Genomic DNA, 25,564 nt, shown 5'->3' on the forward strand with positions numbered 1-25,564 from the left:
GTTTGCACTGCTACATATCTGGAAGCAAATACTAGACGGATGTAAAGCTGCAGGGTACAATCAGCTCACAGAAGAACCCTGTGAAGATGAGTGGCGCCTGTACAGTTGTTATGGAGGTTATCGCAAAACTCTTCACTGTTAATCTCACGTCAGCATGAGTACTTCAGATGTGACCCAACGAAGAAATAGTCACGTTTATTTTCTCCACAGCTGCAATCATTCATCACACGTGCAATGTAGTCCTTAAAGAGAGAAGATGACAACATCTTTACTAGTTCTAAACGTGTATTTTGCATAACTAGTAGTTATTATTAATCACACTTCATCATTACCACAACATACATCAACAAGTGTCAACGGCAAGAAATGAAAAACCCCAATTTCCAAAAAGGTTCTTTAATAAATAGCAGCAAACTGACTTTAAAAACATCAGCAGCTCTTTGAGGCAAATATGCACAACAATTAGGCATCTGCAGAGCTATTCTACCATTTACTTTGCTGCGGATCATCACCCTCTCCACACACAATAAAGAAGGGGCGCGGATGATTTTGAGTCACACTTCATTGTAGCTCTGTTTCAAAGTTCAAACTGGTTTATGCAACTGATACAAGTTGATACAAACATGCAGGAAGAAAAAACAGCTTGAAATGTTCGGACAACGTATCAATTTGATCCCACCAAGAATATGACTTCTGTCTTTTAGACTAAATGGCAGATAACAGAAAGCACCCCCCCCCCCACCGCCCCCATCCCCCATCCGCCCACACACACATCCGGAGTGAACATTCCACAAAAACACAAACACAAAGATAGACCTGGAAGTGTCCGTAGGGATTGAGACACACTTTGGGGCTATCAGCTCATCCCTCCGCCCCCAAAAACATTTTCTCTCTCCCCGTTGCTACGGTGAGTGGTGACAGGTGTCCATTTTTACATCTTATCATATCTAAACGACAACCACTGGCGGTCCTGATGTGCCTCTGGGATTGCAGTGTCCGTCCCAGGTTTTCTCTTCATCTCCCATCGTGGTTTTCTTCGCTCTCCTACTGCAGAAACAGTATACTAAAAGCCATGACGACACAGCAGCAAGCCACCCAGGGACTCTTCCGCTCACCTGGGGGAAAACAACAGAGCAAAGCTCAAGGCTACATTGTTTAGCAACATTTTGTTGCAACAAGAACGTATGCACATATGAGCTTACCTATTCTGGCACACTTCCAGAAAATCCCTAGAATCCTAAAAAGAAAAAATATATATATATATATATTACATGAAGGAATTATGGACAAAAAGAGAGAAAGAACTTGATTGTGCTGATAGTAAAAGTAAAAAATAAAGCTGGGTTTCATGTTGATATGTCTAGCTACAATAACTGTGATTCCTGTCAGGGAGACGACAAGTCTAGTCCTCTAGGGACAGCGGAGGCAAATGTGGCATTCCAGGCCTCTGTCCCTGCTCTAATGACTGTGTGTGTTTGAGTGTGCCAGACATATTAGAAGTGAATCATGGAGGTTGTACATCTAAGAGTAATAACAATCCAGTGATGATGAACATTTAGGCCTCCCGCTACTTCACGCGCTTCCTTCAGGAGCTTCCGATTCCACACTCACTGAGTCATGTTGGTAAGTTCAGAAATCAAATAAACTGCTCTCATATGAGCTTTAACACTGAACTATTTGGAATCAACTGCTGAAAGCAGAAGGTACGCTGATTATCTGTGTTAAACATAAATAAATTGTTCTAAGATTGGCGCATCACTGCACTGTAGAGAGCCCTGCGTGAAATTAGAGGCTCTATATCATCAGGTTTTACAGGGTTAGAATTAGATAAAGAGTGTATTATTAACACTAACAAGTTGGTTTGACATTGCATGGTGTCCCATTAAAAGAGGTCTTGAGGGGTCAAATAATCAACGCAAAGATTTCAAAGGCAAAGTATGGGATGGTACCCGGTCTTGTTCTTGTCCAGCAGGCTGGGAGCCAGCGCTCTGATGTAAGCGCAGGTACAGATCAGGAGAAGAATCACTGTCAACAGTGACTGGAAGTTGAAAATGGCAGACTGCAATGTGAAAGAGAGTTAAACATTTAGGGTAAAAATGATTTAGTGCACTTTACCAGCAACAGCCTGCTCGTCACATGGTAAGCAATTCTAAACGAGTATGAAAACGAAACCATAGCTCACAAACAGCAAAATGAGCACCATATAACTTCGACTATAACCTTATTGAATGCAACGTATGTATTAGAAAATATGTACCATTGCATGTAGTTTACACACCTTCCCCAACTGTGTTTGCTTACGGTAAAACTGCATTTAATCAAGAATGTAACGTTAGTTTAGATAAATTGTCTGCTTTTTAAAGATTTAATTTCAATACATGATTAGGGGAATAGTCCAGTTGCATACTTTATTTACAATATGCATTTTTCTTGCAAGTGCATAAACAACAACCTCTAAACCCTAATTAATCAATAATATTAAACCCAAAGAACGATGCTGCAACTACGTGGCACACAGCTCGTAACATCGCGACGCTCGCGATCCAACACGCTCATTAGTTTGTGGTAATGTAGCTCGGACTTTCTCACCAAACAACTCGCACTACGAGGGCCTTGGCCATATGTGCTATTTTTATTTATCAACAGAAACATACATGTAACTAATCGGTTGCTTTTCTAAACTTTTAGCATATTTAGCTATCCAATGCTAACGGGCTATTTTAGCATTTCATATACGTCCTGCGTCACGCCGAATGTTCGCTTTTGCTTTCGTCACACTCGTTTTCCAACACACACTACACGAAGAACGTGTTACGCTATATGCTTAATATAAGCTGTAAAAGGGAAGATCCACTTCATTTATAAAAACAAGCTTACCATGTTTGATCTGAGTCAAAGCCACATCACATTTCCTGCTGGCTTGACGTACGTAACGTGACCATAGAGGTTTACGTGACGTAATCACGTACTGCACCGCTGATTGGCTGATACAGCAGCAGTCGGAGGTGGAACCCTGTCTGGGAGAACAGCAACATTAGCGTTAGTGATTGAAGTTTCATACAAAAATGACATCGTCTGGACGCTGCAGTAGTTAGACCATACAGTACCGTAAGTGTTTTGAGAATGTTAAAAAATATATTCTCAATGTATTCTGTCAAATAAAACTTCATGAAGCATGTAGTATCTGTAACGTTATTGTAGGTATTGCTGTTCCTTATTCTGTTAGAAATACAGTTAGAGAGCACACGGCACGTGTAGAACCCGGAAGTTGTCTAACTTTAAATAATCGATACCGTCTGTAATACTATATCTGTATTATACGGTACAAAAAACAAGAGCTTGCTTGAATAGTATAGTGTTAGTGGAAACTGAGGATGGCCATTCTTTCTTTTTAGATTTTACAATGAAATAATTTAAATATATCCTTGACATTTCATGAGGCATTTTGTAATATTGTTTTAGACAAATGCTTTACAAAGTTGCTACTACTTCTATGATCAAACCTACAGAAATATTTGACTGATATTTACAGGAGCATAGCCTAAGAGATCCCACCCGTGTTTTTGGTGATGTGAGACTGACATTTCCGGGGTTCACTTCCTCCTCCAACCAAACATTGCAGCGTCTTGATTAGATTGAGTCATAAATCCCCATCAACTTCTTCCTTCACAGAATCTGCATGTGAGATATACATCTGTGAGATTACAAAACATTAATAATGTTTTGCTGTTTTTCCCTGTTATTGTTATTAGTGATACCTGAGGTTTGAGTTCACTGCTGTCTGACCTGGCTCACTCCTTCCATTATTGCTGATTTATTTGCAAGCAACTAGTAAAAAAGGTTCTGTACTGAAGTGTTTTATTGACTAAAGTAATGTTGGTTCTTTGTGGGATTTATTGATGGAAATGGAAGCGCTGCACTAGAGCATCTAGCGTTCTCTTTCTGCGAACAATGACAACATTGGCTCGCAGGACCATATAAATTCCCTTAATTTACCCTGCCAGCAGGAGCCCTGGCTCTGCTGTTCAGCTGCCGCTCCTGCATCCTCTTTTCACCCCATTTCCCCCAAAAGACTCCTTTTAATCCCGACCACAATTGCATTGGAGGAAGCATGGAGGGAAAGCCCAGTGAAAGTACAGTGAGAGAGGACTGGCTTAATTGTCCGAGCCCATTTAAGAGACAGTTAATTACCATGGCTATTTCTACTCTGTATGAACTCCCTATTTAGAACCCAAAATGCATAATTAGATGCTTTTGTGACTCATTGGCCCAGTACTTCCTGCAAAGTTACGGCTTGCATATGAGAAAATGCTGAAAATGCTGAAGAAATGACAATGAAAAGGCTGAGCGAAGAAATTACAGGGTGAGCAAGAGAACAGGATGAGGACGCCGTGTCAAAGCTCTGAGGATTCAGGCTCCGAGGATTCAGGCTCCGAGGATTTCGGCGGTCCGGTGATTGTGTCGCATCGATCGAGTAAATGCAAAGGGAGGCCATCGTTTTGTTTTTTTTAACTTTGAAGATTTCACGCAGCTCTCCATTCCTGAAAGACAGCACTGTTTATTTAATTTGAGTGTCCTTCTGTCATTACCGCCGGGTCAGAGTCCCTGCACAACAGATGTTACAGTAACTAATGAGTAGCTGGGCTCACTTTATTAGGTTAAAGTTGGACCCTTCAGCTCCCTCATCTCGTTTCGTCCCGCCACACCCCTTCCTGAAGCACAAAGGGTCAACTTTAATCTGCTACGAGGTTCTTGTACGTCCACATGGGCGTGCACTGGTGTGTGTCTTCTGTATTTCATTTTGAATTACCTTGGCCACCTGCTCTGTCAGCGTATATGGCAGGGGATGCAAAAGAATAATACAACAAAAGTGCCGTCACGCCCTAAGTTATAGCGCAGTGTCCAAAGGCGCTCATTTTCATTTTTTCAAACATGTCCAGCTTGGCAAACTGCTAATTTAGCTGTCTTTTTCCCTCCAACCTAACACATTTTGCCCTGTAGTTAAGCAGGGAAGATGTCCAACTCACTTCTCGCTTCACGTGCAAGCAGTAATCACATGGTCTGGCCTGGACATCCGTAATCAAGTAAAAGTTTGGGAAAAGAAAGAAAGAAATGTGTTTGTAACTGATCTGTGGAACATGGCTGCGTCTGGAAGGAGACTTGCAGCATTGAACCAATTAGGCCAAGGGCACGGTGACATTTCCCGAAAAACGCTTGCTCAATGTTGTATTGGCAAACAGTGATTAACTTTCTCAGTAAGAAGTATCTGTGAGAGCGGGGAGCCTGCAGGGTTCGCTTTGACAATTCTGCATCGGCTTGGTAATGGATGAAGTAGCTTGAGATGTGTCGGGCTGTAGTGAGCGAACACATGACATGAATGGCTGTCGTTGTTCTTTGATTCATATTGTCAAATATGATGGATCATGTAGTAATGGTATATATTTACAGAACTATCCACAAAGATCAGCATCATCTTATTGTGAGACATAGTCTACATAGCTGCAGAAACTAAATTAATAAACTTCCATCTCTAGTGTAACAAGACGTTTTAAAAGGTTACAAATGTTGCATTTTCTACCCTCTCGTGGATGTTTTCTATGTGTTCATAGAGAATTATAAGAACCGCAGATGGTTGGATAAATTGTCATCATTGACTTAACGCCAACAGCAGGCCTGCAAACTATGTTGAATGCAGCGCATAGAGCCCAGCGCGATGAGTCTTTTAATTCCTGTTTTTGATTTGCTTCTTGCAGGTCATGAGCGGTACAGTCAGACAGATTGCTGTGGCTACTGATCTAGGCACCCCGTACTTCCTGCGAGTGGACTGGGCCTCAGCCCTCGGTGCTGGCTTCACGTTAGCGCTCACCGATGGCAGCTCGGCTTGGCTTGGAGAAGGTAAAGACTTCAGATATTTAAACACGTAAACACATAACAAATCTGTCACCACGTCGCTGAAGTCCCCCAGGTTTGTCGTGACTGAGCTCACGGGTTTCAGCTTATGTGATCCAAAAAGAATCACATCTTTTGAACATTGACTGGGTTTGTCACCAGGTTTACAATGAGTCAAGCTGCGTGTGCACCTGGCTGACCCCACCTCACAATATTGAAACTGTTGGTCCTCAAACAAGAGGGACAGCAGTGAACCTGTTCTCTTCTCTCCTGCGCTGCAGCTTACAGGTGTAGCGAGTAGATTCACCCCTACAAGGCTTGTCTTTGTAAGTGCAAGTCAGTGTTCTGTGTGTGTGTGTGTGTGTGTGTGTGTGTGTGTGTGTGGTTACATATGCACATGAGAACATTTTCTCTTGAAGGACACCTGGAACATAACTGCTCCCTAGTTTTCTATTGCTGTCCATCTGCAGAGTTGACAGGCAGAGATGGGGTTTGTGAGAGCTCTGTGCGGGCTTTTTTCTGTTTGATGGTTTAATTGGGACCCTCGGCCTAGTGTGAGCAGCTGTGCAACAGCTGACAACATTCCCCCCCCTGGTCTCTGTGAATGCTTCCTTTTGAATATGCTTTCACATGCTACATAATTAATGTTTGCCTCTGCGGTCTGCCATCACCTCTTTACCCTCAGCTGTATGACTTTAAAATGACGCAACAATTAGATGCATTCCTTTTGTCCAGTTTCAGAAGATGAGGTGACAAAGGAAGCCAACAATGTGGGAGCCACAGAGGAGAGATATGTTGAGGATCTTCTCCAAGCGCTAACCGGAAGTGAAGGAGGAACGAGAGGAGGCGACGAAGGGTTGTATTCTTTCCACATCAGTCCAGATCACCGCCATTTCTCATATCAGAAGATTTGTAACGACACCTCGGTGAGCAGAAGCTTTGGTTTGATTTGACTATTGTACTCGGGGGCTAATTAAAATATAATGTATATAGACTGCTGAATGCCGCATGAACTGGGCATCACCTCTGACCCGTTTTGAGGTCTGCAGGATCATTGAAAAGTCTGGCCTTGAAACTCCTATGAATGCAATTTTTAGCTATTTCATCTTGGACGAAAGGTGAACGTAATGTGTGTTCCTGTGATGAAGTCATAGGAAGCTTCACCAACACCACCAAGTCTAAATAACTGCAGCAGTTGTTGCCTTGAGTTACCTGTATGTGCAGCACATCGACACGTCTGCTGTTCTAAACTGCTTGAATCTCTTCCCGACATATAAAACAAGGTTTGACTGGAACCGAAGCTTTCAGACTGCTGTGCTACGGTAGTATTCCCTGGAATTGATTTGGGGGGCTTTGTGTCATTTTTGATGGGCGAATCACACAGATCAATGAAACAAATATGGTTTAAGATCAATTTTGGAGCGTTGTTAGTGATTCTTTATTGTGTAGGTCCATCCGCAGCTCACGCTTGCATTCCACACCGGGCATTTCTCCCTTGTCACTGTTCCCTGAGGGCGAACACATCTAACGACATACAACAAAATAGAAAGGAAGTCTTATTCTTTACAGGGGGCCGTTGAAAAGATAAGGATTATAGTGCCCCCACATTAAAGCAGAATCAGAATGGCCCGGTGGCCTTTGGGCCACTGAAAAGCCAGAGATAGGAATCACTCAGTCATCCAATACCAACAATATAAGTCAGTCTTCTTATGCCCACGGCTCATAAACGCCACCCTAAGGCGGAGCCAGTTTGCGTTAAAGTAAACAATTAGTACATCTCTTTTTGAGATTGTGCAGCAACGTATATACACACACACACACACGTATAGACTGCTGCGCTGTGGCAATTCTTACACGGTGCACAGTGAGTGAGTGGCAGGTTGGACTGAGTGCAGGTCACATGGCTTTCAGAGGATCTCAGTGTTACTCTCACAAACTCGGAGGGGACGCTGTTGCCTCCGGGCGGCAGGTCACTTGGGGTCCTGGAACTGCTGCAGGTAGAGGAGACCAAGGGGGAGAAGGCCAGGAGGTTAGGAACACTGCAGGGACCATAAAACCCTGATTTATGGGTGGGGCCGGCCCCATCTAACAATGTCGAACAACAGTTGATGAGAGCTTTTTCTTTTCTTTCTCCAACTCCCCCAGGCTGTCCTTGTGTCTGTGTGTGTGGGTTGTGTATACAAGTGTGCATGTGTTTGTGTTTGGACATGTGCAGACACACTGTTGGTTTTAAAAGTAAAATGTAGCCAGACCTCTGACATTTTTATTAAAATGGTAACTAACCAACTAACTATATCCACAAGAAATGATGATATTAAGAAGTGAAATTATGTATATTTTAAAGAACACGCATTTATGTTTTGCATGTTTCAAACACATACAAGGTTTCCCAAAATAGAGCTCAGTTTGATTGTTAATGTGAGATGCACAATGATTTATTAGATTAACTAACATGGCCGTGGTGGGGATACTGGTGGCGAGATCCCTGTGGTAACACAATTTGATTAGGTCTTATTTTAATGGAATGATTGAATTGTCAATTCATATTGACAATTCAATAGCTGAAATGAAAGAACTCTCCTATATGTTTTGGGTGGAAGTATGTAGAGATTGTGATAAGGAAAAAACGCACAAAATGATTGACCGTGGCCAAGGGTGCTGTTCAAAAATGTCGCCCATGCTCATATTGTTGCTGACAGTAATCATTGCTGTTCGTGCAGCCTGTGTGTGGTATGCACATATCTAATCCTTGGGGGCTATTTGCATTAAGTGCTAACTACCACCCCTGTCTAACACCTGCTTATTCTTCTTTCTTTTCCTTCTTCTCCCTCGTTTGCCCTTCATCTCCCAACACATCAGAGGTTTAGAAATAGAACATATTTTCCCCAGCCAGATAATTGCAGAGTTCAAAATGAGGCAAGTTCCCTTTGGGAATAAAAGAACAGAGGCCAGAGACTAAACAGGTGTCGAACTTAACCTGACATTAATATTTTATGATCATGACCCTCGAAGTTGTAATGATGAATGTAATTTGGGTGTTCGCTGTTTAACTGCTACTAAGCAGGTGTTTTACGTGGCAAAGACAGACATCATCTCCTCCTTAATGTGTGTTTAAATAGGAATCTGTCATTGGTAGAAATATGAATGATTTACTACAGACACTTTTACTGACACTGAATGTTCTGAGGACGTTGGGGCCTCTAAGTGGATCAACAGCTTCTGTACATCTGTTTAAAACTACAAGGTATTGACTCCCTAACAACTTATGAACTATTGGTATACCTTTTAATTTAGTCAGTAACTTAATTAGGCTGAATTGTGTCCATTGATATAAGTTGATTATACAATGCAACTATTGTTTCTGTTTTTGGCGTATTGTACTTTCTTTGATATCAATCCATTGTTACTTGTGCCGCCTCTCCTTCAGCTTGGTGCACTGTGTGGCGGCCGACCGTTTTATCGAACTAAAATGTCACTCTGTGTTTGAGGACCATCGAGCTGCACAGTTCTTTCGTCACATCAGCTTTTGATCCACAGAGATGGAGATTCTGGTGGTTGACGGCTGTGGTAACTGCAGCTGATTGTCAAGGTTTCATGTTTATCAAGTAGAACTTGTGTTATACAGTAGATCACTGGGGATGATGCCAGTAGTCCATGTTTTATTATTCTAACCCAAATTAAATCATCAAATTAACCCAAATTCTGTGTGAAATTATAGAATATGTACTTGTACATATTGAAAGCCTGCTCTTGACAACAATATTTATGAACAATGCCTTGTTTAAACCAGGCACATGATCATTGTGTGTGTGTGTGTGCGTTGTAGAGATAAAAGGATCATATTACATTTAATTGCCTCCTAGCTGCTTTTGATGGGAACATTCATTGGCCAGTTTTTACCATCTCTGTCATGTAAGTAGACTGACTGATTTTTTGGGGTATTTTTGCAGCTTTTTCTCCATTATTTGTGGAAAATCTAATATCAAAACATTAGATCTTTTTGAATGTTGAGTTCACTGTGCATTACTGTTACAGTAATTTACTGTAATATGTTAGAAAGCAACCATAGAAACTGCTGACGGGAATTAAATTAGAGGATAAGAGATCTCTTCATTAGGGTTTCTTTTTTGTGATTTCAAATCTACCTTTCATAAGTAAAATAATTGAAAAAGTTGTCCTACAACAACTTAATCACTTCCTGGCTTCAACTGGCTGCCACGACAATTTCTAGTCAGGATTTCGACCTCTTCATAGCACTGAGACGGCCCTTATTAAAGTTGTAAATGACACCCGTCTTAACACAGACTCTGGCAAAACTTCAATATTAATGCTATTAGACCTCAGTGCTGCATTTGATACTGTCGACCACTCAATACTTTTGGACAGGTTGGAAAACTGGGTGGGGCTCTCAGGCACAGTCTTAAGCTGGTTCAGGTCATATCTACAAGACAGGAACTATTTTGTTTCCATTGGTGACTTTGTATCAGAAACAACCAACGTAACGTGTGGAGTCCCCCAAGGTTCGATCTTAGGACCGACTTTATTCAACATCTACATGCTCCCACTAGGACAAATCATGCAAAAAAATAAAATTGACCACCATTGCTACGCTGATGACACCCAAATCTATGTAGCGCTATCACCAAACGACTATCGCCCCACAGATCTTCTGTGCCAGTGCATCGAGCAAATCAAAGACTGGATGTGTCAAAATTTCCTACAACTAAATGAAGACAAAACTGAGATCATTGCATTTGGTGCTAAAAAAGAAAGGTTTAAAGTAACCCAACACCTTCACTCTCTGTCCCTGAAAACATCAAATAAAGCCAGAAATCTGGGGGTTATTATGGATTCAGATTTACACTTGGAGAGTCACATCAAATCAGTAACAAAATCGGCCTACTACCACCTCAAAAATGTTGCACGACTTAGAGGGCTCATGTCAGCTCAACACTTTTATAACTAGTAGCCTAGACTATTGTAATGGTCTCCTTGCAGGTCTTCCAAAAACTGTCAGGCAGCTCCAGCTTGTTCCGAACGCTGCTGCTAGAGTTCTAACAAAGACCAAAAAATGTGAGCACATTACACCAATTCTTAAATCCTTACATTGGCTCCCAGTATGTCAGAGAATTAATTTCAAAATCTTACTGCTCACATATAAATCACTACATGGTTTAGGGCCAAAGTATATCACTGATATGCTTCCACTACATAAGCCTTCAAGATCACTAAGATCTTCTGGCACCAATCTGTTAGTGATTCCCAGAGTAAATACAAATCATGGGAAAGCATCATTTAGTTACTACGCAACAAACAGCTGGAATAAACTTCCTGAAGATTTAAGACTTGCCCCAACTCTGACCACGTTTAAAACAAGACTGAAAACTTATGTTCAGCTTCGCCTTCTGCTAAATTTTACCTACATTGCACTTTTAACCTCTGCCTTTAATAAAACAATTTAAATAAGATTTTAATTTATAATTTTATTTGCTGTTTTTAATTGTCTTTTAATTCCTGCATTTTATTTCACTTTATTGTATGAAATGTTATGATGTGAAGCACTTTGAGTCTGCCTTGTGTATGAAAAGCGCTATACAAATAAAATTGCCTTGCCTTGCCTTGTAAGCCAGATTTCTTTTCCACTGACTGCTGCCCCCCCCAGGAATGTCCGTATTTCTCAGTAGGTTGTAGTTGGTGTCTCTTGTATTCTTGGCAGATACCTAATACATTTGTAGTTGTGTCCCTCACTATCTGCACTGGTACTGTGCCACAGCACGCCCTGCGTCCATGGGGACATTCATGCTATCGGGGCTGGACTGAGTCCTCCCTCACTTCCTGCTCTTTATCTGGCCTCACGCCTCTGCACGGCGGACAAGGGAGCCGATCTGCGCTCCGTGCCCACACTTCCCATATCGAGCAGCCATGGCCGACCTTAAACACAGTCTCTTTGTCATCGCGAACACAGTGCTCACCCACTTGCTTCCCTGTTGCCTTGGACACAGACGTTATTTTGTAATAGGAAAAATGTTGAGAAATCATGATAATATATAAACATGGTACTTTAAGCGGGACGTTTTGGCAACAAATTAGATACATTTATATGCTACAGATCTTTATGTTTAAAATTACAATGGTGCTAACGCACTGTTAACCTATGGATTAGTACTTATTGATTAATGAGGGGTTTTGCTCTCTTTTCCTCTGCAGTGATGTGTTGGACAGAACGATAATGGAAGCTCTGTGTCCTCTTTGCCTACACCGTGTTACGGTATAATTATCACTGGAAATGTGTTCTTTTGGCTTTGTCCTCCACACCTACGCCCCCCCCCTTCTCCACGGGTTTGACCTTATGGTCTGGCAAGCTGTGCAGGGACACGCACACACAAACAGTCAGACCACACACACACATCAGACAATGCTCTAATGTTTGACAAACCTTTCCTGAATCCCGAGAGATTTATTCATTCACACGTTTTTGCTTAATCTTTTTTTGTCACTTGATGACTTTTTCAAATACAGTATGTCTCATCCCATCCAACATTTCTGGGATTTGCATCTAATCTCATTTTTTTGTGCATTTTAATCTCCCCTTTTCTGTCGGTCTTGGTTTATTGCGTTTGATGCATCACTATTTGAATTATCATAAATCAGCTGGTAATATTAAACTCTTATGTCTAACGCTGATAAAGCCTAACATCTTTGAATCAGTCCCTTGTATTGTATCGTTGGTTTATTAACAAAGTAGAAAAATGTGGCAGTGGGTGCTGAATAACACACAAACAGCCTGACCTCCCACACCTTGGCAGAGGCTGGCAAATGTGTGCAGATTGACCTTTAACTTTATCTCTGTGTCTCAGGAGAGAAGCAGAAGAAAAGAAAGGCAGCTTTTTATCCCAATTTTGTCTTTTAACAAGCGACTTTGTGTAAAGATTAGCATGATGCTTGCCTACATTTCCACATTTATATTTTGATCGGTTCATCCTTCCTTTTTCCGTGTTGCACAGTAAGCTAAAGGTAAACTCCTGGTGATGTGGAATTCACATGTTTACTTCTTCTCAGAAACCCCGAAAGAAACACAACCTTTTGGTATTTAAAACAAGGAGCAGAAGAAATAAACTGCAGCAGCAGTGTCATTTCCACTGTTAAGCCAGTCAATACCGCCTGCGCTTCCAGCAGTTTAGATCTCTGTATCTGGTGTCTGAAGATGGTTGTTAACCATGTTAACAAGCCGGTCAGGAAGATCGTGGTCTGGAATTATTGTCAGTGAGTGAGAAACAATTGGACATTATAATGGAGTGATACTTTTACTGTACCCTGCATATCAGAGCCCAAAGCCTTCACATTGCCCTCTTTTCTCACAGGGATGATTTAATGCCAAATGACTTTCCTCTGGACGGTCACCAGAGATCTCGAAAGGTAGTAAAAAAGTGAGGAGGCGTTTGTGGAGAAGGTGGAAGGGAGGTTTGTGGTAAGAGTTATCATGACCTCCTATCTGTGCATACAGATTGTAATGGGTGGCCTGCAACTGTGTGCAAGTGGGTACATCTTTGAAGTGGACATGATGACTTAAACGCTATTCAAACTTATGACTGAGCTAAACATCAGGCATTCTTACAGGGCCTCTTCCCTACACCAGTTCTAATTAACAGCGGACCATCGTGCACAAACACTGAATCGCTTTGTTAACTCACGGAGCTCAGTGTCACAAAACAATTCCTCTAAACCCCTGAGAGGAGCGCACTCTGTACCACTGTGACATCATGATGGAGTTCCATGTTTTTATGAGTTCTTGGGAATCTCATCCTCCTTTAGATCTTGGGTGGTCCCCTCTGTGTCCCCATCCTGTGATGTTGACTTTTGTCAAATTGTTGATGTCCTTGGTTTGATCGGACTGGCAGCATCGGTACTGATAAAGCATGCCACAACTGGGAGATGGTTTTCACAGAAGGATCTCTTAATCTATATCGACTAACCCAGCAGGTTTTTATACTATGGAAATGTGTTGGAAAAGAACAACAAAAACCCCAGATGATTTGATAATATATCTGTCCATCAAACTTTGTACTGAAGTCTGGACAAGAGCAAAAACATATTTTCCATTAAGAAAAGACGACGGCACTGTTCTTTGCTTGTTTCAGTGAGGAAATACACCCGGGTCCTGATGCTATTTCAGCCTGCAGGCTATCCTCTTTAGATGCTATGGATGAATGTGTTCCATAGATTGTAGAATATTTCATGCACAAAGCATTGACGATAATTTTTTTTAATTGTTTTTGGAGACAAAGGGAAAGGAAGAAAACATAGAGTAGAACGTTTGACACAAAGAGAAAATGATACTAAGAACAGGTTAAGCTAGAGAAGCTGAGGTGGCGATTTGAAGCGAATGTCCATCTGAAATGTTTGGGTTCCCCAGTGGAGGGAAAACAGCTGTGTGGCCTGCTAGGACAGCATCGGCCCAGGTGAAAACATGACAACTATTTTATGAGCGCTTTTGAAGATAGTGGCTTTATTACAGTTGGGCTGCGACCTTGACAGAGCCATGGGATGATTTAGCACCTTGTCACCTTCTGGTTTCCCAGTACATCATGAGCGGTACCTTTTTTGTGAGTTGTGGGGCCGTGGTGGAAATCTCCGTGGCAACAAGCAAAGGAGACTGCAGCTATACAAAAATATGTTTAAAATTGCTGCTTTGATGTGCAAACTCCCGGTCAAACAGAGTTTTGCTTCCTCAGGGTATTCTGTATGGAACCATTGGCTGTAGATTTAGTCCTTTTTTTGCCTCCTCGAAGATTTGACACGTCAACTAAATGTTCAGAAACTACAGATTTTTTCCGTTACCAGCCGAAAGGCCTTAGATTGGCTCTGTGACTAAGTGCCACAATGATAACTAAATGAGGAATGTTTTATTAGACCTGATACCTGTCTGTGATTCCAAAAAGCCACAAGCGAGAAGCAACAGAGAGGCAACTGTGTGCTCGCTTGCATATTTTACTGGTGACCAATGAATTCAGCAAGTCCCCCAGACAGAAAAAAATACAAATCAACGTTTCAGAATGTATCCCCTCTTCAAACAAAATGTGATGCAATGGTTTGTTACACCTCTTTATTGCCGTGCTTCTTCAGATGATGTTGATGTTACAAATGCATGCTAACTTTCACTTTAAACAGGTTGGGAAGCTGCTTTAGATGCAAACGTATTGCATTTACCCATTCATTTATTAAACACTATTCTATCTCAGGGTTGTTGTGCTTTTTTTATGCAGCTTCTCCCCAGGCGATCCTGTGGTAGTCGCAGGGTAGTCGGGAGGTATAAAATGCTATAAAGTGAGTTGTAGCCATTCTTGACCCCGATTCTCCGCAATGCACAGCAGGTACGTTATATATCGACCAAGCCGCAGAGAGAGCACAAACTGATGACAGCCTTCTGACAACGCATTGATAAAAGCACCTGGATGTATGAGCCTCGGGTCAAAGTTGAAGGCACCATGTAATAACAAAGAAGTGTGTCCCAATTGTATGCCTATTGCATGCAACAGTGCTTACTTTGTGAAAGCAGCTGCACTACTTACTAAATGGTAAAAAGATTTGGAACGCAGCCATAGTCTCAAACCTGAACTTCTCTCAGTCGGCCCCGCTCAAAGGGAGGAACTCGCAGCTTATTCTTACCATGTGCCCTGACCTTTCTTAACTGTCACCTGTCAATGCAGAGGAAGACCGGTGGAGCACTGATGTCCTCCCACATTGCGGCACTTGTCAAGTTATCAGGAATAATGAAAGCCTGCCAGCCAGAAACATTTATGGCCTTAGATATGAATGCTGATCTTCATGCTCTCAAGTTCTCTTTTGATCTCGCACTCTCTTTTCTCCCAACTTTCTGTAGGTGCATTTGGGTTCTGTGGAGCTGCAGCCAGCGCCAGACCCGCTAGCGCTAATCCAGGAGATGATTGGCCAGTCCCTAAAGCACTGTACTCATCTGGAGTCCAAAAACTGCCAGCTGTTGGAAGAGACCCGTAGGCTGAAACGGGAGCATCAGAGAATTCTCCGAGAGTAAGAATGCGATTATAAAAGAAAACGATGCGATGGAGAGCAAATGTCATGTTGGAATGGAAAATCCCCCCCTTAAGATGTGCAGTGCCGGAACTTGTTTATTGGTTGTGTTGTTTGCATTCAAGCTGTCCTTTCTTTATACGTCGCACTTCCAGCTGTTTATATGCACAGCCATCACCATGTATGACATCATCACCGGTCGCCCATTGAGAGTCTGAAGGGTTCCACCCAGTGTTACAAACTGGGCTTGGGATTTCTGGGAACTAAAATGTTTCAGCTGTACGTCTTTCATTTTATGTATAAGTTCATTTCAAATAGACAGACATTGCCAGAGACGGAGGACGTGGGTGACTAATGCCTGGACAGGGTGGAGGCCTCGGCATCATTCCTCTAAGCCAATTCATTTTTGGAAGGCAAACTAACAAGAAATCCTCCGCTTCTAAAACATGCATTTGCCTTTCTGTGTTTGCGCATGTCTGTCCGTGTGCATGTGGCTGGCAAATATGTTGTTTCACACACATCGTTGTTGTTGTTTTCTCACCAGACTGGAACAGCAGGTTCGAGATAAGGAAACGTTGGAGGGTGATCTGTACTCGCGCTTTGTCATGGTGCTGAATGAGAAGAAGGCCAAGATCAGAGGCCTGCAGGATGCTGTCCGCCAGCTGCATCAGACAGATGAGGAAGGGAGACACAGGTCAGCGGACTTTGCTTGAACTGATTCTTTGATTCTCTGGCATAACTGGTCAGCGTTGTTACTATACAATTGTTAGCTCATTTGCTGTTTATTTGTTCACTGATAATTATGCACAAAGAGTAAATCAACTCAATGAGGTTATTGCCTTAGTTGCACACTTTTGTTTTAGCAGCTCAGCACAGAGCTGTGAGATCTGAGTGTATGACTGCCAAACGCAAGCAGTGGCTTGTTGTTCCTTTACGAGCCTGTTGTGTGTCTTCCGTCATTGAGGGCCACAGCGGCTGGAAGGTTTGATTCATCATGGCTGCTTACGTATCTGGCTGTGCTACCTTCCCTGTGGACAGTAATCTAAAATATTGAAAGATGATTCCCAGAATATTTGCTAGCAGTGCAATCCTCAAAGCTTTTTCCTTTTTACTCTCAAACTTGTGTTGTTTCTTTTAGTTACCATGACAGAACTCCGGACAGTACAGAGCAGACCATTCATCCATCTCAGGAGCCAACTATTCTCCTCACAGGTCTGTGTGTGTGGCAGAGTGCAGCTTTATTGTTTCCGTTGGACGGAAAAGCTGTTCCTAAGTAAATTTAATTCAATATTATCTCACAACTCATAAGGAAAAATTTAACAAACAAACAAAAGGAAAAATGGATTGTTTATGTTGAAACATCTAATTACTCAGAATTATATGAATTATGGATTATATTTCACTTTGGGAAAGGCAGCTGAATCGATGCAATTCATAACAGTTGGCAAATAGCTGTGTATTTGCGCGTTAACGCGCACAAATGTGTTTAATTTAATCTGGCAGGCGTGTGTTACGTATATTAAATTATTGATATCAATAGGATTATTAAAAATACGTGTTCACTCACAATGTCAATAATCAAAGTACTATTCCGCAGTCAGAGAGAACAGTGAAGGTTTGACATTTTGTCTTGGGAATTCCGTGGTCTTCGTTCTGCAGGTTAAGTGAGGTAGCGCGGGCAATCGATCCTCTCCTCCTGTGGGATCTAAAAGAGCCTTTTGTTCTTTTACTTCCCTGCACAAGAACCAAGTCCCATTGGCCAGCGCAGAGTGAAGGCATGCGCGGGTGTTGATAGTCTCAGCGACGTCGTGGCTGGATGAGAAGGGCTCCCTGGGGTTCCCGTGGCCCTTATCAAATGAGGCACCAGTGTTGTGGCTTGAAACAGATCTCACACCCAGGTGAGATTTTGACGCCTGATGGGGTTTTGCAGGATTTCAACCAGTTTGGGCTTTTTGAATTCCTTGAGGACCACATGGTGAAGTCGCAGTGTGTGTTTGATCACAGTGTGAGCTGAAGTATCATTAGGCTTTAGGTGATAAGATTAGTCTTCTACCTCTCCATATTTAGGCATGGCCGCAGAGCTATCAGAAGACTCATGCATCAGTCAGGAGAGAATAGAAGACAGATGCTTCAGAGGGCGATTTCAAGCTTTACACAAAGTCCTTATTTGGGACTTTCTCATGGGTCCCCTTTGCTGTTACAACACAATATGCACTCGTTGGTCCAATATTGCGCTGACTTATACACTACATGTAACATGTTTTGGTTGGGCCCATTACCGGTACTCCTTGTAATGTCAAAGGTCACAATGTGACTCAGAAACGCTGCAGACTCTTAAGTGAAACTCTTGAATTTGAACTTTCCTTAAATTTATTTTACTGTCCCATAAACCTGACAGTTTAATGTAATTGATGATGTAAGCAGGTTTCTTTTTTTAACGTAAACTTAAAAGCACGCACAGGCAGAGAATACACCCTCGGGGAGTCAGGTTCTGGGAAACACTTTTCAGTGAGTCATAAACCCACCCAGCGAAGTCTGCAGTGATTGCTTCAACGTGGCCGACCGCGAGGTGGTCGCAGCCACTTCCTGCATCATGCAAAGTGGGCGTGATGTCACAACTGCTGAGTCACCCCCCCCTCCGTACCACATGTTGCAATCTGCTGAGATTTCCCACTGATCAATTTGCCCCAACCCCCCTCCAACCATGATGCTAATACAGTTGCAAAGTACAATGATGACTTCAGCATGTTCCACCTTCTTAACCTAATTTTGCTAAACTTTCTCGAATGCACTAACGCACACGCACTCCTCTTCATTTGAGATGGATCGGGTTGTAGATTACGTATCTGGGTCCCTTTGTTTGCAGGCCAGAAGGGTTTCACAATGCTTTCTTGTGTTTGCAGCTTGTCAGTAAAAATCATATTGCTTATAATGATCTGTGTCGATGATTCTGCCCCCGTATTCTCTCTGGGTTCTGTGTTTTTAACATTATGGGTGTTCCCGGGATAGTTGTAGTATTTACACTAAGTCAGCTGTCCAACAAATTAGTTGTTGGGCGTTTCTCTCTTGGCCTTCACTTGGTCATAATGAAAACAAGCCATGAATTCAAGCCAGTGGTTTTGTTTTTAATATGCTAATGCATGTTATTCCTTCTTGTACGTCCAGCCTTTGTCTCGTAACCGTAGCAACCAATCAATTCACAGCCACCTTCAGAATAATCTGTGGTTAGAACAGAACAACCTTTATTTAGTGTTTGTGAAATTAATATTAGCATACATTATAAAGAGATAGATAAGATAGATAAAGTAAACTTGGTTAATTTAAGTAATCGATTAGAAAGCTTTAATAATCAGTCCAACTAATTTGTCACCAAAGAACACAATCTGAATGAGCCTCTGAGTAAATTCAAATCACTGTTTTATTAGCATGGACTTCAAAATAAACAATCAGTTTTAACTTGTTCTCTTTTCTAGTGACCTTCTAGGGTCGTGGGTAAGGCCGACCACTGAGCCAGCAGCCTCTCTGATCATCTCATTGATTCTGTTTGTATCTTCCACAAGGCACAGCATAGAAGAAGACACTGCTCGAGAACCCCTTAAAAACATTGGGACGCTTTCTGCTAATGTCAAAGAAACTAAGCTTCCTCAAGAAGGAAAGTCTTGAATGAGCTTTATATTAGATAAAGTCCAGTTTCCAACCATTTGGCTGTTGCACAGTTTGAGCCAGAATACAAACTTTTGTGCATAAAATGTTTTTTTTGCATTAAGAACTTTACAGACAATGTGGCCCAAGAAATTCCCCTTTGACTGGCTTGGACCATGTCAACCCCTCAAGGTGTTTAATGTGGCTGGGACCTGATAACGGAGAGTAATGACAGGGCAGTATTGAAGACACAAGAAGAAACTCGTTGGATAGGGAACGCGTAGGAAGCATTCCACTCCTGATTTGGTGACTCAAGATGGAAGAGATTGTGATGAGAATAAGGGGAGACGAGGCTTTGTGACTTAAAGGATGAGTGTTGCATCGGGAAGAAGAAAATGAACAAAAAATAATCAAATAGGTCAGATAGACCCTCTTCATCTCACAGAGAATAGTAACAGTAGCAATAAGTTCACCGTGCACATTACAAGTGCTATCTCCTAATCAGTATTGCGTTTGATCTAACACAATCTGTCAAACGTTTTGAATGAGCTTGCAGCAGTGTTAAAGGGCAAGCAGGTGTGTTTGTGTGTCTGTCAGTGTATAAACAATCGTATGACCAGGCTTGTGTGGAATGTCGGATCTCTGTTCCCGATAAACGTCACAGGGTTTTTAGGTGTTGAGTTGACCAGGGTCAACAGAGGTTAACTGAGCCAATGTGCCATGAGGCTCACACAAATGTGCCACAGATGACACCAACGCAGATTTTGGACTTTGGCCCCGAAACCCCCAAATCCCTTAAATCTGGAGCAAGACAGCCTTCATTTTTTAAATGCATTTGTTTAGATAACAGTCAGACGAACGAGTGAAGGATGGTAATGTGCCTCTCATGTGTTGGATTTACAGTCAGCGGGAATTTCCAAATGAACAGCTTTGATATTTCATTCGTTAAAGATGCGCAGAGGCAAAGTCAGGATGTGGTGAGAGCCACAAAGGAGGTTCTCTGAACGTGTGTGTCTGTGTGTATGCGGTTCATATTCCACGCAGGTTGCGATCTGGAGTGCCATGGCATCTCTGCGGACCGGACCTTTTCCGATGAGGAGGATGAACAGCGGAGGCGAAAGAGCAGGTTGCTAAACAGCCAGAAGCCAGAGCCTCCACAGCAGGAATAACACCTCTGGTTAGTCATAACAAATGAACGCATCCGCAAAGCCATTGCTTTCCTCAACTTACACTTTATTTAGTTGATATCTGTACTGTGGACCCTCTTCACATACAGTAGGAGCACAAACTTTGTATCTGGAAGAGCTCCGATGGGAAAACAAGTAACTCATATTAAGAACGTGTCAACATGACACGAAATCTCTCCAGTCTTCTTTCTGTTAAAGAATAAACGCTTCCATGTGTCCCCAAAACCTCAGAAACAATGAAAGGACATTTTTTTCAAGCTTCATTTAATGGCCTGTGAAATGTTCATTTTAACAACGTTCATTTTAACGCAACTTTAGAAAGACTCGCTGGTGGGTCTGTTAAGACGTTCATCAGCTTCTGTTAGTGTTTTCAGACTCGTCTCCTGAATGTCCGGCACATGCACACGAGGTTGTGAGGTCCTTCCACATCCAACAGCTGCATGTTTTCTCATACTGACGCTGTGCAATACAATGATCACGGGTTCCTGAACGTTTGCTTTTTAGGACCGCGGCCTTTTAGGGTTACACATGGGCTCAGACTAACATTGCGTCTTGTTGGTATGCTGCAGCTGCAAGAAAATATTCTAAAAAGCTACATTTATCACATTTTCTCTCTATCTGTATTGAGAAAACGTTAGTGCAGCATATCCTCATTCGGTGGTTGCATCGCAATAGTCATTTCAACCTGCAGTGGTTATCATGTTGTCGGTCATTATTTGGTTCGTATGGTAAGTTGAGCACCTCTCCTACATTATTTGTTGTGATGCTTCTTTCAAATCCTAAAACCTCATAACATCCTCCCTCTGCTAACATGTGGGGGTTGGCTGGCAAATAAACAACACTGAAAATGACTGCAGTGTTTAGTGTCGCTCGGTTCAACTAAGAAATGACGGCAGTAGATTTTGAGTTCCAGGGAGAACATTCACTTCCTTTTCTCTCATTTGCACTCCTGTCCTTCTATCAGATTTAATTAGAAAGGTTATCCTTTTTTTTGTTGTTGTTGTTATTCTTAAAATAATACTTAAATGGCTTTATTTCTCAGCTTTGGCTCATACCAGAATATAAGTAGGAGTAGATCTCCATATTGAAGGATGAAATATAAAATATTTAAATATGAATACATTTGTATTTCTGCAAAAATTAGAGCAAGTCATGCAAAACCTCCTCACATTACTGTGTATTTCCTTCTCTTCGGCTCTCTTCCTTCTCGCTTCCATCCTCCTCCTCAACAGAGACATCACCCACCATGAATATGATTAAAGCCAAACATCTAAAGTTTTTCTGCTGAAAACGTTTTTCTTGATCCCTCTCCAGTGGCCAGCTACTTTCAAATAGTCACCCCTCACCTCCATACTATCAACAAAAACAGTGGTGGGAGGGGGGGGCCCGGATTTTGTCCCAGTTTGAGAAAGCGACCGTCAGGAAGCCATCTGGTTTGCTTTAACTGCGACAATTATCTGCCCCAGGTTGCGTAGAGACTTGCTGCTTGTCTCTCCACTACAATAAAGCTAAAGACGAGCAATGAATGACGTTATCTGGTTCCAAACACTTGAGACCGCTCGCTCCCATTGCCGCAAAGACTTTGCCCAAATGCGTAAGCTGTCATGTGATAATAGACACTTAACGCCCTCCAGTGCTTCCTCAGGAACTGCTAGTGCTGCTAATGACTTGCAGAACATGGCAGAGGATCTGGACCAGCAGTAATGGAAGCAATTTCGCCCCAGAGCTCAAATCTGGCCGACGGGCCCCTCAACGTTGGCTCCATGTGAGTCCAGGGTAACAACTACGGAGGGACAACAGGTTACGCCCTGAAAATAGGGTGTCACCAACAACGAAGCGAAGCTGAAAAGCTTATTCATCATCTCTTGCTGATGTTTTCCTCCCTCTTTTCATTATGACAACAAACCAGAACCCGTCTCTTTCATTCCCATTCTCTAAGCTAGCATTTGGACCTGCCTCGTTTCTCTTTTCATTTGCCCTTTTACTCGCTAGATGTTCTTTGGCCCGAACTACCCGAGGGGGGGGTTTTGTCGTCGGGTTAATGGTGTTGTGTTTGTCTCGCTTTCTCCACCGCTTCCTTTGCCTCTGCCTGCAGCTTTAGGTCCCGAGGTCCTCAGTGTGTCTTCACACTCACAGTAATGAACCTATGCATTCTGGGTCTTTTTCCAACCATTCTACCTTTGACTTCTGGACCTTCCTTCCTTGTCTTTTAGGATTTTGATGATACCTCTATGTCTGCTGAAGACCACGGGTGGCCGCCTGCATAATCCCACAACACCCGCTTGCTGGTTTAGTAATCCCTAAAGGAATGTCACCCTGGCTCCTCTATACATCCCTTTTGTAAGACGTTTTATAAAGGGAAGGCCAGATCATTTCTGAAGGATCATTCACGGATGAGTGCACGACAACTTGTAAGTGATGATGAGACATTATTATGGACGAGATAGGAAACTAATGAACATTTCAGTTTTTTATTTTTCATTCAGCAGAGCATGCTGTGAATGCTGGATAATCTCAAACGGGTATATTTGTTTTTTCTTATTTTGGAATGTTTCCACTATCAATCTATTGATTGAAGAATCAATCTTATTGTTTTATTTTGGATATCACAAATGTTGGAAATGTATTAGAAATACATGAAGGAGAAGGTGATTCTTTTGATATGTGAAATGTTGTCAATGTGTCTCAGGTGCGTTAATATCTATGGTGAAATGTCTCACATTGCAGGACATTCCAACTTGACTTGAAAAAAAGAGGAACAATAGTTTTTTCTTATCAGTATTTTCTGCAGCTATGAGAAGCATTCATTTTGTTAACAAGGGTAAACATTCAATCTAATAAATCATGACGTGCCTTTGCTGGAGTGTCTGTCATGTTTCTGTCATGAGGCTTTATACCGTACAGTGGAAGCAAAGTGTAAATCAACCATATGAAGATGTGTTATTATGGTTATGTACACCAACTAGCCTGTATTATTGACAAGTTGTCAGCTTGAATAAAATGTATCCTAATGAGAATGTGATGATTACATTTTAAGAAATGATTGAATCCTCAAGATGTAAGTTTGCCTTTGGATTGATAGAAATGTAAAATGAATAAAATGTGTATTAGCATTTAAAAAAAAATGCAAAAATAGCAGCGGCACGAAGAGGCCCCTTACGAGCATTTGTATAACTTTGTACAACATGCATGGATAATCTTATAATATTCCACATTTTAAATTCCATTTTCTCCACAGAGAGCATTTTTGATTAGAGGTATGAATGAAGGGCATTCTAGACAAAACGGTCCACAAAGCAGTCCACGCAGCCATAGGGAGGCGGTGGCTGTGCCAGGATGAAATTAAACGTTTGGTCACTTGCTTATCATCGTCATTCACTTACTGCGTGCACCTGTAGGATTCCCATCATCATGGGAAATAACCGGCGTCTTCCTGCTTTCCTGCCTTTGAGCTGCAGTGAGACAGAGAGATCTTTGTTTAGATTTGGCTGCTCGGTTTTTCTCAGTGCTCCTCACTGAAATGTCTGATGCAGCTTGGACTTAGACTGTATAGAAGAAGTGGAAGCCTTGAGTCTGGCATTTGGCCTGCAGCCGTCTTTGTTGATGGTGGAACTAAGTATAACAGAGCGCTGGATATTACATTTTAGGCGATCGTAGCGGTTACAATTAACTTTTATGGACTGAAAATACACTTTGAAAAGGTTAAAGTTGTAAGAAGAAATGATGTGACAGAGCGGAAGTACTGTGGAAGCAGCTTTTGAACCACATGGTATCTTAATCTCCATTGTTGTCTATGCTAATCTAAATTAAACCACGATTTTCATTCTGTATTCCGTGCAATCTGACCAGACAAGCTGCCCCCTACTGGCCATTAGAACGAATGCAGGTTTAAGTCACGTTGACTTTACTTTTTGCCGGAGGTGCCGTCACGATGTTTGAAAACTGAAAATGACCATTTTTTTAGAGAACATATACTATACTATTAGCCACTCTTCAAACAAGTTGGACAATCAACCAGATTTTTTAAATTCGGTTAAACCAATGGAAAAATAAACACATTTTTAAAAGCTCCTCCATTGGTTGATTTAGCTTCCCAACTTACTTTTGTGTAAGCTTGTGTCAGACTGAATTACCGGTGACTCATTTCGCTCGCAGTGGGAAGTACCGCGGTGTCTGCTGGGGTGCAGGCACACATATGGAAGCAAAGCAGTGGGCAGACTGTTTAAAATGACCCTGAACATATATCAGGTCAATACGACCCAGCGGTCGTCCTTCCCGCTGGGCTGCTTTGAATAAAACGTGTAAGCTTCTGCTCTGTGCAAACTATACGTGTGAGACCATACGCTAGTCGAGATACATTTGGCTTCCAGTCTGGCCTTTATCTTCTCGGGTAACCATGATAGTCGTGTGCAAAAACCTTCCAGATCCATCGATAATGTGGATTATTTGTGATGTATTTGAAATATCGCTGTTTAAAGTCACATATGTTGGAGCCAAATTTTAGAGGTAGAACTTTTCTCGTTTGCTAAACCACACAGAAATCTCCTCGCTAAACTTAGTGCTTTTCTAGTGGAGATTCTTTTCTGCACTGGTCTTTTTTTGCCAGTGGCAAAGAGTAAGTGGGATAAGTGTGTTGGCTTGTGTCACCTTTCAGTGATTTTGTGTAGTGTTGTTACCGCTAAGCTATTTTAAATGTCTGTGAATACCACTGTTGCATTTTAATGGTGACCAAAACAGATTTTGAAAACATCCCTTAAAATGGTAATTGGAACAAAAAAACAAAATGACTTTCTATAGTC

The 25,564-nt window shown here is 42.0% G+C and overlaps 2 protein-coding genes across 3 annotated transcripts; one reads left to right on the top strand and one right to left on the bottom strand.

Annotated features, from left to right (window-relative positions):
* Positions 1 to 380: 380 nt before the first annotated feature.
* On the bottom strand, positions 381 to 3,006 carry tmem167a (transmembrane protein 167A). Its single transcript, XM_040195838.2, has 4 exons — positions 2,878 to 3,006; positions 1,950 to 2,059; positions 1,203 to 1,237; positions 381 to 1,115 (listed from the first exon to the last, which is right to left on the bottom strand). The coding sequence occupies exons 1-4, from the start codon at positions 2,878 to 2,880 to the stop codon at positions 1,045 to 1,047; spliced, it is 219 nt and encodes a 72-aa protein (XP_040051772.1). The 5' UTR covers positions 2,881 to 3,006; the 3' UTR covers positions 381 to 1,044.
* On the top strand, positions 2,984 to 23,782 carry LOC120830868 (DNA repair protein XRCC4). 2 transcript variants are annotated; one of them, XR_013451991.1, is made up of 9 exons: positions 2,984 to 3,108; positions 5,754 to 5,895; positions 6,625 to 6,815; positions 15,770 to 15,936; positions 16,481 to 16,630; positions 17,075 to 17,148; positions 17,680 to 17,834; positions 20,623 to 20,755; positions 22,979 to 23,782. XR_013451991.1 is itself a non-coding variant. In XM_040195835.2 (8 exons), exons 2-7 carry the CDS (start codon positions 5,757 to 5,759, stop codon positions 20,745 to 20,747), a joined length of 846 nt encoding a protein of 281 aa, XP_040051769.2. In that variant the 5' UTR covers positions 2,984 to 3,108; positions 5,754 to 5,756; the 3' UTR covers positions 20,748 to 20,755; positions 22,979 to 23,782. The 2 variants fall into 2 exon arrangements, 1 of the variants encoding a protein (XP_040051769.2); XM_040195835.2 differs by lacking the exon at positions 17,680 to 17,834.
* Positions 23,783 to 25,564: the final 1,782 nt, after the last annotated feature.

The sequence above is a fragment of the Gasterosteus aculeatus genome, chromosome 13, assembly GCF_964276395.1.
Source record: "Gasterosteus aculeatus chromosome 13, fGasAcu3.hap1.1, whole genome shotgun sequence".
Taxonomy (NCBI): Eukaryota; Metazoa; Chordata; class Actinopteri; order Perciformes; family Gasterosteidae; genus Gasterosteus; species Gasterosteus aculeatus.

What these genes read in the sequence shown, in the direction of transcription:
- LOC120830868 (XM_040195835.2), top strand. Translation starts at nt 5,757, where the DNA reads ATGAGCGGTACAGTCAGACAGATTGCTGTGGCTACTGATCTAGGCACC. An exon ending in CTCGGCTTGGCTTGGAGAAG is followed by an intron (nt 5,896 to 6,624) that starts GTAAAGACTTCA and finishes CCTTTTGTCCAG; the next exon opens with TTTCAGAAGATGAGGTGACA. An exon ending in AGATTTGTAACGACACCTCG is followed by an intron (nt 6,816 to 15,769) that starts GTGAGCAGAAGC and finishes AACTTTCTGTAG; the next exon opens with GTGCATTTGGGTTCTGTGGA.
- tmem167a (XM_040195838.2), bottom strand. An exon ending in CTGGACAAGAACAAGACCGG is followed by an intron (nt 1,238 to 1,949) that starts GTACCATCCCAT and finishes TTTTCTTTTTAG; the next exon opens with GATTCTAGGGATTTTCTGGA. An exon ending in CTGGAAGTGTGCCAGAATAG is followed by an intron (nt 1,116 to 1,202) that starts GTAAGCTCATAT and finishes GTTTTCCCCCAG; the next exon opens with GTGAGCGGAAGAGTCCCTGG.